Here is a 10493-nt window from a genome sequence, read left to right on the forward strand (position 1 = left end):
TTTTGAAAGATGCAGATTGATGAGGACAATTTATATAAAAGATTATTTATGTGGTTATAAATGCTATCGAATCTAAAACTTTTAGAAACAAGCGTCTTTTTTCTTTCCTTGAAACTAGTTTTCCCTAGTTCCCAAACTTTCTAGATATTTTATCTAAATCTCAGTGTTTTTTTTTCCGGTACAACTAAAATGTGAAAACCATTACTAGTAAATTGATTTTATTGGAAAGTAGGAGTATTTGTTTCCAATAAAATTCAATTTGTTTTCTTGCTTAAGCTGTCAGTTTCAGTTTATACTATTTTTTACCTACCACAACAATTCAATAATATCACTCAATTTGCTTATGAAATGCACTATTGATATGATGATGAATACAAAATTCTAACGAAACTCTTGTTGAAATGCATCTTTACATTATAAAGGTGCACTAAGCTACTAACGAAACTCTTGTCTCACTATTGTTACTTTTTTCTGTTAATTTGCATTTGGATATATAATTCCTCTGGACATCTGCAAGTGAGCACAGTTAGATAAACACAAAACGCTAATGTGCTTCTACTATATTTAAATCTTGGTTTAGAGATGAGTAGTTACTTTGGGAGCGAAACAAACCGGTTTAGTTATAACCTGTGGTTGTGACTAGGCCTGAATTTTTCGGGAATTAGAACGGGAATTGACAGGTAAAGGATGGGAATTGAAATTTCGGGAATCTAAATATATTACCCAAAATATTCCCACAAAATAACGAGAGGGAAATTTACGGGTATGGGATGGAAATGGGAAATTCGAAAATCAAAACATACTATCCATACAATCCCAAAATAAAATATAATCAGGAAAAGAACAGGAAAGGAACAGGAAAGGGACGGGAAAAATTTCGGATAATTCGGATAATTAAACTAAAATCAATTTTGTTTTTTTTTTTTAAATTATTATTTGTTAATAAATTGGAAAAATCATTATTTATTATAAAAAAAATTTCAGTTAACCAAAATCTCTAAAATTTCACTTTATATAATTACCCAACGGGAAGTTCGGGTAATCCCATTCCCGTCCCTACCCTTTTCCTTACCCATTCAAATATTATTTTCAAACCCAAATGGGAAATTACAATTTCCCTTTTTCGAAAAGTTTGGGAATTTCGGGACGGATACGTTTCGGGACGGGTTACCCTTCCCGAAAAATTCAGGCTTAGTTGTGACCTTGTGCGTAATATAGATACTCACTTTTTACAGTATCAAATTAACAAAAATTATACTAAAAGCCTAGTTTGCAACTAATATCGACTTTGGCTCAAGAACAGGATTTAATAAAACTCTCTTTTATTAAATTTTAGGAAACTCTCTCAAAACCTAAAGATCCAAAACACAAAACTCATAAGTTATGCCACACATTGGCATCTCCTTATATAGATGTTTAGCTACTCCTAAACTTAATGGAATTAGATAACTCCTAATTTCCTTTTTCCTAACCTTAACACTTTTAGGAAACATTACTTAAAGATAATCTAGAACAATCTAGAAGCTTGCTCTTCAAGCTTCTCTCAAGCTTACTCCAACAATCTCCCTCTTAAGCTTGAAGTCTTCTTTGATCATCTCTTTAACTCCAGTGAAGTTTCTCATTTCTTTAAACTTGATCCTTCCAAGTGCTTTAGTCAGAATATCAGCTTTCTGTTCTGTTTCCGGAACATGCTCAACCAATATTTGCTCATTCTCGACACACTCTCTAATGAAATGATATCTTTTGTGTATGTGTTTACTTCTGCCATGAAACATTGGATTCTTTGTCAATGCAATTGCAGACCTGTTGTCAATTCGAACCAAAGCTCTTTCACATCCTGATCCAATGACTTCACCGAGTAACTCCTGCAGCCAAATCGCTTGTTTTGCAGCTTCTGTAGCTGCCATAAACTCAGCTTCACAAGAAGATAATGCCACTATCTCTTGCTTTTGAGAACACCAGGTTATTGGACATTCATTGAGATAAAAGATATGACCAGAAGTACTCTTGCCATCATCCAAATCAACATTGTGACTACTGTCACTGTATCCGATCAAACCAGATAAACTGCTTTTCGAAAACTTCAATCCATAACTCAAAGTTCCTCGAAGATACCTTAGTACTTGTTTGAGTGCTATTCCATGAGATTCTTTAGGCTCCTGCATGTATCGACTTAGCACTCCAACAGCATAAGAAAGATCAGGTCGCGTATGAAGCAAGTATCGAAGACAGCCTATATTTCTCCTATACTTCTTCTCATCGATTGCTCGTTCTTCTTGTGCTTTGCATAGCTTTAAACCAGAGTCCATTGGAACGTGTACAGCATTACATTCATCCAAGCCATTCTCTTCGAGAATTCTTCTTGCATATCTCTCTTGATTTAATGTGATGCATCCTCTTTGTTGTCCTACTTCGATCCCAAGATAGTAGGTTAACCTTCCAAGGTCACTCATCTCAAATCGTTCTGCCATGCGCCTTTTAAACTCAAGTATCAGCTCCAAGCTTGAACCTGTGACTAGTAAATCGTCCACATATACCGCCACAAGCAAAAGAAACCCCTTTTCTTCTCTTCGGTACAGTGAAGGTTCCTTTGAACACTTGCTAAACTTCAATTCAACAAGAATTTGATTTAACTTGTTGTTCCAAGCCCTTGGTGCCTGTTTCAGTCCATAAAGAGCCTTGTGTAGTTTATACACCTTATCTTCACTTCCTTTGATTTCAAATCCCTCAGGTTGATGAACATACACTTCTTCTTTCAGCTCGCCATGTAAGAAGGCTGTTTTTACATCAAGATGATGTACTTCCCATTCACTTGAAGCGGCTAGAGCAATAATAAATCGAATGGTTTCTATGCGTGCCACTGGAGCAAATACTTCGTCGAAATCAATACCATATCTCTGCACATAACCCTTTGCCACAAGTCTTGATTTGTATTTGTTTATGCTTCCATCAGAGTTATGTTTGATTTTAAATACCCATTTAAGTCCAATGGCTTTTGCTCCTTTAGGAAGATTGACCAAAGTCCAAGTCTTGTTCTTGTTGATCGATGCAATCTCTTCTTCACATGCGTTTCTCCATACTTTTAGGGATTTCGCTTCATTAAAATCCCATGGTTCTTCATTCATGGCTAACAATAGGCGTTCACTCTCTAATTCTGCAATCATTACAAAATCATCGAAGTGACCTGGTTGCTTGCGAAGTCGTGTTGATCTTCTAAGTGCCGGTTGGTCTTGCACTTGTTCTTCTGTAGTATTGTCTTCGGTTTCAAGGTTAATACCATCGGAAGCATTGTTGTCTTCGACATTATCTCCATCATTCGTGTACTGTTCACTTTCGTCCTCTGTTTCCTCTGTTTCATTTGTTCCATTGTTTTGCTTTCCTCCTAAGACGAGAGTGAATGTTCTGATGCCACTGTTTAACTCGTTTACTGTGTTATTCCACTTCCAGCTCTTTGTTTCGTCAAAGATCACGTCGCGACTAACAATAATTCTTCTACTCTTTGGTTCCAATAATCGGTAGGCCTTTGATCCTGGTTCAGTTCCCAGATGGATGAGAATCTGTGATCTATCATCGAGTTTTTTCAAATGTGGAGATGTGATTTTTGCATATCCAATACACCCGAAAACTCGCAGATGCTCAATGTTCGGTTTTCTTCTCTTGAATGCTTCATATGGGGTTTGCTTCTCCAAACTCTTTGTAGCCACTCGATTGATAAGATATGTTGCATGTCTCACAGCCTCCCCCCAAAGGTAGTTAGGAATATTCATATGTTTCATGATACTCCTAGTCATCTCCATAAGAGTTCTGTTCCTTTTTTCTACTACTCCATTTTGTTGAGGAGAGTAGGGAGCGGTCAAGTGTCTTTTGATGCCTGCATTATCACAAAACTCCTGGAATTCTTGAGACACGAACTCACCTCCTCTGTCCGTTCTCAAGGTTTTAATTAGTCGACCAGTTTCTTGCTCAACAACTGCTTTAAACCCTTTGAATCGGCTGAAAGCTTCACTCTTTTCTTTGAGAAGAAGAGACCACATATACCTAGAATAGTCATCAATTAACACGAAAACATATCGGTTTTGTGCTGCTGTTGCAGGTGCAATCGGTCCACAAAGGTCACCATGAACGAGTTCAAGTGGTTCTGATGCTCGATATGTTGTTGATTGTGGGAAAGGCTTTCTCATCTGCTTTCCGAGCATACATGCGGAGCAGGTATCCTTTTCTACAAAAAAGTTTGGTATTCCTTTGACAAGATCCTTCTTGATCATTGTCTTCATGGTCTCTATACCAACATGTCCTAGCCTCGCATGCCATTTAACAGAATCACTTATAGCCATGATTTGCAGACACTTCGCTTTCTCCACCTCCATGTGAACTTTGTAGAGTCTATTCCTTGATCTGTTCGCTTTGACTAGAAGTTTTCCATCGCTGCCATATAACATGAGATGGTTCTTTCTCATACGAATATCGCACCCTGATTCCGTAGCCTGTCCTAAACTGATAATAACTGATAATGTTGCTTCGAAGGTCAGGTATAAAATAGACATCTGCTAAGATTTTACGTTCACCATCCTTGCTTACGAATAGTGTAGACCCTTTGCCTTTTATGTCGATGCGAGAATCATCCCCAAATCGCAATTTTCCTGTAATATTCTCATCGATCTTTGTGAAGAAGCTTCGATTTCCTGTCATGTGGTTACTAGCACCATTGTCTAGATACCACACATCGTCTTCAGCCGGAGATGACTCAAAGTTATTTGGTTTGACGTTTCTCTCGTTGAGAAACACAACCTCGTGCATCATTAGTTTTTCTCCTTCATGTGTTTCTTCTTCATTGTCATTATCTTCTCTGGTTTCTTGCAGTTTTAACAGTCTATCAGGGCAGTGTGACGCGTAGTGACCTGTTTGATCACACCGATAACAGGTGACTTTGGACATATCTCTTGCCTCGTTGGTCCTACCACGTCCTCTTCCTCTGCTGTAAAACCGTCCTCCACGACCTCTGCCTCTGTTTTCACCGGTGTAGCCTCGGTTTGATTGACTTTCGCTATTCGCATACATTAATTTGTTCGAATCTTCTTGGGTTTCCTCGTCTTCTCCTTGGATACGTTCCTCGTACGCTTTTAAACGCCTTGTGATATCTTCGAAGGTAGTATTGTTGAGATCCAATACTTGTTCGAGAGATGCCACAATGTGTATGTATCGTTTCCTTGGAAGACTCTTCAGAAACTTTCGAACAAGCTTTGATTCCTCGATATTAGTTCCCAAAGCCGCAGATTTTGAGCAGATCTCCGATAGTTTTCCGCTGAAGTCATCAATTGTTTCTGTATCCTTCATCTTTAGTTTGTCAAACTCAGCCATTGACATCTGCAATCGAGCTTCCCGGACTCTCTCGGCTCCTACGTTTTTGGCTTTGATCGCATCCCACACCTTCTTTGCTGTTGCTAATTCTCCGATTTGTAGTATAGCTGTTTCGGGCATGGACTGAAAGATTAAGGCCATCGCTACATCGTTTTTCTCGGCATCGGTCAGACTCTGTTTCTACGACTTCCCATACTTTATGAACTCTGAGTAATATCCGCATTCTCATCGCCCATACGGTATAATTGGTCGAGTTCAGCATCGGACATTGGATGGTGGACGTACTCAGCTCTTTAGGTCGCGTGACAGGAACAATATCTCCCATAGCTTCGGTTTTAATGATCTTCGTATTTGACTTGTTCGGATCGATAGATTAGAGGCTCTGATACCAAATAATATCGACTTTGGCTCAAGAACAGGATTTAATAAAACTCTCTTTTATTAAATTTTAGGAAACTCTCTCAAAACCTAAAGATCCAAAACACAAAACTCATAAGTTATGCCACACATTGGCATCTCCTTATATAGATGTTTAGTTACTCCTAAATTTAATAGAATTAGATAACTCCTAATTTCCTTTTTCTTAACCTTAACACTTTTAGGAAACATTACTTAAAGATAATCTAGAACAATCTAGAAGCTTGCTCTTCAAGCTTCTAGAAAGCTTACTCCAACAGCAACATGTACGTCACGTTGAGAGACGTTTGACTCAATTCATAGCTTTCTCGATTGCTGTGAACTTCTTAATGTTAACTTGTGAACCAGAATCAGCTGAAGAGGTCGGTAATTGAACGTAAACCAATATTTATATCATGAACCGGTAATTGTTAATATTGAAGTTCGAATCGGTCTAAAGTTTTACTAGAGGGGATTAGGAAAAACGGTCTATTCCCCCATGAATTTTATGTTTTCTAAAAATCAATACACTAACTATTGAACTATATTTATAACTATATGAAATATTAAAATGCGGCCAATTTCATCAAAACCGTAAACAATATTAATTTTCTGTCTACAATTAATGACGTAGCAGACACGTGGCATACCAGTTTAATATATAATTTGATCAATTTTTTTTTTAAGTGCGTCGTTTTGATATTTCTTAAAAAATGCATTTCTTAAGAATCTAACACACAAGTAAGGGTTTAGTGAGGGCTAGGGATCGTTGAGTCAATTTATCAGTGAACAATGCGACTTAATATATGATTGTGTGTAGAGAACAATGCGACTTATGAAGTTATCAATGAGGGCTAGGGATCGTTGAGTCAATTTATAGAAAATGTGTGAGGTTGATTATTTATGCATATGGTCAATGCAACACGTCGAATCTATTAAATTTTGATACAAGTTTTTGTTTTTTTTTGGGGAACTACTTTCCTAACTTTAGACAATATTTGATCTTTAGAATAGTTTCAAGAAAAATTCATACGCAAATTTCAAAGTGAATTTCGTTTACCAATTGTTTTGTTTTTTATCGTTGTTTTTTTTTTTGGTAAAAGGGTGGAAAAATTGCAAGAAACAAATTATCTTGGCAACAAAACAAAATGATGAACATTTTTTTTAACGAAGTTTCTGAATCCTCCCTTAGTTTATGAAATACACAAGAAAGCATTTTATTTTTTCTTTTTCAAAAAATCAAAGGAAACTCGCTTTTACGTTAATTTCAAAGTGAATTTCGTTTACCAACTGTATTTTTTTGGCTAATATCGTTGTGTTTTTTTGGTAAAAAGGTGGAAAAATTACAAGAAACAAATGATTTTGGAAACAAAAATGATGAACATTTTTTCTTAACGAAGTTTCTGACCCTTAGTTTATAAAATACACACGAGAGCACTTCTATTCTATTAAAACAGAAGCACATTTAGTGCTTGCATCCAAACACTCTCAAAGTTTTTTTATAATATTTTACATTATTTTTATATTTAATTACCAAAAACTAGTTAATAATTTAGATATTTTTAGATTTTCCAAAATCTAAGTCATCTTTAATTTAAATTTCAAATTATTAGAAATTTAATTAAATTTAGTTACAAAAATTTGCATTAAATTTAATTTAAATTCAAAAAATTCAAAAAAATATAATTAAATTTTATTACGAAAATTTAGATATACTTTAGAATTTCTTAAATACAGGAAAGGTTAAATTTAAAATTTTAAATTTAAATAATATATTTATAAAAATGCATAGTAAATAAATATTTTATCGTATTTTATCATAAACAATCGGTCTAAAATATCAAATATTTGAGATTAATAAATATTTATATTATACAATAATATGATCGAGCTGATTAGAGTTATATATATATATAAGGTCTATATGTTAATTTATTAAAACATGTAAGATATTAAGATGATTTGAGACAATTAAACTAACAGGTTAGCACGTTTATATATATTTTTTTAAATAGCACAAATAGTAAATAAATATCTTATTATATTTTTTCATAATCAATTGGTCCAAATATTCCATATTAGTGAATATTTATAGGATTATACAATTATAATTATAGTCTTATACAAGTTAGTTTGTCAAAACATATAAAATATTAAAAATGATTTAAGATAACTAAACGGATGAATTAGCAAATTCATAGATATATAGATTGTTTATGTGTAAATCTAAATTCACATAATAACAAAGTTTATAATTATGTATTCTACTAATATACAAATTTTACTGTTTAAAATTAAAATATGATAAGAATTTTTTTATTTAAAAAAATAAATAATAAAAATAAGTTATATCTAAACAAAAAAGATAAATACAACTTATATTAGAAATAAAAAATAAAAAATTCCCGACGAATGCACGGGATTAAAATCTAGTTTTTTAATTAAAAAATCAAAGTAGGCTCGCTTTTCCGTTAATTCTCTGCTAACTGACTTTACACGGCGGCGATGGCCGTTACCTCTGAAACTCCCGACGGCTCTAACGGCGGCGATCCAAACAAGAAACCAGAAGACGTCGAGAAAGAAGAGGAAGAAGAAGAGAATCAAAAGGAGAAACCTGAAGACGAAGAAGAAGAAGAAATACAGTATCGCTCGATTTCTTTCCCAAATCTTCCACACGATCTCACCGAACTTTGCGTCGCACTCCTCCGGAGATGCAATTACCCGAGCCTATCCCTCATCTCCAAGGGCTTTCGCACTCTTGCCGCTTCGCCGAGACTCTACGACGCTCGCTCGCGACTCGGCGTCACCGAATGCGTTCTTTACGCCTCCATCGGATTCCCTACTTCCTCAAGCCCGAGCTGGTACATTCTCCGCCGTGACGAGATCTCCTTGCGACTGTGCAGAATCGACAAACTCCCGATTCATTGGGGATCTGCCGTCGTCACAATCGGACCGACGATGTACGTAATCGGAGGAAGATCCGACGGGAAACCCACATCGGATGTGACTCTAATCGATTGCAGATTCCACACATGAAAAACAAATGATCCCTCGTTTCAATTGGTTCACTGCAGAAGACACAACTGGTGGTTGCATTCTGGTTCCAGTTTTTGATTCTGTCCCCTGTGGCTAATCTGTTCTTGATCGCTAGCCAGAGCATAAATGAGTACTTGGGAGTAGCGTGGGGAAACCAAACTCCTCTGCACCAAGGCACGATCTGTCTCCCTGTTTTTTTGGCTTCAAACCTCGGTTTATACTGTCCATTTTTACCCTTCCACTGTGTCTCGTCTCGATCCTTGGGTGATTTTTCTCAATCTCAACTGCTCTATCTCTGTTTCGATCTCGTTAAGTAGGCCCTGGCGGTGTCTCCGCCTTCTTGGTCTGTCAAGAACCTCAGCCATCGTCGCATGTTTTGAAAATCCCAGGTCAATGATGCCTCGTTCCCCAACTAGCTCCAGCAGACATCCTTTACTGCTCCATGAGTCATACCAGAAAGACGTATGTGTTCCATTTTTTACCTCCACTCGGTAGAAGTTTTTTGCGAGGGTTCTGTACTTAAGAAGCTTCTTCCACATCCAGGAGCCCATTGATGTTGTATCTTTTATTGCCCAGAAAGACCCTTCCCGTATAAGCTGCGCCTGAATCCACTGTACCCATAAAGAGCTCGGGGATGACATAATCCTCCAAATAAGCTTTAGACAGCAAACTTTATTTGCAACCTCAATCGAGATCTCAAGCAGGATCCTTTTTCCCAGGGAAGGTGTTTGGGCACGAAGGAACGATGGTGAAGAATTGAAGAGTTTGTGGAAAGCATCGTCTTGTGTGGTTGATGATAAGCTGTATTCGATCGATCCTTTGTGTAGTCTTGGACATCCAGTAGTCGTGTATGATCCAACGGAGAGGACTTGGAGATCTGTGAGAGGTGTCTATGGTTTTCCTACTAATATCTCTGATTATGACTCTAAAATGGCAAATCTTGGTGGGAAGCTGGTGGTTTTGGCTGGTAAGAGCCCGTTGTTTAGGTCTGATCATCACGGGGAAGAAGAGATTTGGTGCTTAGAGATCCATTTGGAAAGACGTCAAGATGGTGAGATTTGGGGGAATGTCGAATCAATCAAGCGTGTGCTTACATCAATCGAGTCGCCTTACATTGAGCATTGTCGAACTTTTACCCTTTGATGATGCTTGGGATTGGTGTTCTTGCAGGTATGTATGTTTATGTGATAAAGTTATGGCATTTTCGTTACCCTCTCAAAGGCTTTACTTATAGGACATTCATGAACTTGCAGGTGAATCAAAGTGACTCAGAAGCTGTATCTGACACCTCAAGAGTAACTCTTACTTCTTTACCTCTCTGCACAGTGTATATACTCTTTACAGAATTAGCCTTGAGTAGATTTCTTAAGCTGTAAAGAAGATAGGTTTATTCTTTTAGCTGCCTTTATACAAAAATTCTTACGAAATTTGTTGTTGAATTGCATCTCTGCACAGTGTAGATACTCTTACAGAATTAGCCTTGAGTAGATTTCTTGAGCTGTACAGAAGGTAGGCTATTCTTGTAGCTGCCTTTATAGAAAAATTCTTACGAAATTGTTGAAATGCATCTTTAGTTAGCTATGTCTTTAGTTAGCTATCATTTTGCTATCTTTTTTTTTTGTATGTTCTGCAAGTCATATTCAAGATATAGCAGAAATCAAACCTGCTTCTACTAGAAGAGCAATGTGAAATCGTGGTTGAGA

At 36.6% G+C, this 10493-nt stretch overlaps 1 protein-coding gene across 1 annotated transcript; it reads left to right on the top strand.

Moving 5' to 3' along the window:
* The first annotated feature begins 8242 nt into the window (after positions 1-8242).
* LOC18022145 (kelch repeat-containing protein At1g19470) lies at positions 8243-10191 on the top strand. Its single transcript, XM_006404560.2, has 3 exons — positions 8243-8787; positions 9409-9960; positions 10044-10191. The coding sequence occupies exons 1-2, from the start codon at positions 8260-8262 to the stop codon at positions 9931-9933; spliced, it is 1053 nt and encodes a 350-aa protein (XP_006404623.2). The 5' UTR covers positions 8243-8259; the 3' UTR covers positions 9934-9960; positions 10044-10191.
* The last annotated feature ends 302 nt before the right edge of the window (positions 10192-10493 follow it).

Source organism: Eutrema salsugineum, unplaced genomic scaffold (assembly GCF_000478725.1).
Source record: "Eutrema salsugineum unplaced genomic scaffold, Eutsalg1_0 scaffold_15, whole genome shotgun sequence".
Taxonomy (NCBI): domain Eukaryota; kingdom Viridiplantae; phylum Streptophyta; class Magnoliopsida; order Brassicales; family Brassicaceae; genus Eutrema; species Eutrema salsugineum.

Bases quoted from the DNA above. Each gene is read 5' to 3' on its own strand.
- LOC18022145 (XM_006404560.2), top strand. From the start codon at position 8,260: ATGGCCGTTACCTCTGAAACTCCCGACGGCTCTAACGGCGGCGATCCA. The intron at 8,788-9,408 runs TGAAAAACAAAT...ATCCACTGTACC, and splicing joins TCGATTGCAGATTCCACACA to CATAAAGAGCTCGGGGATGA.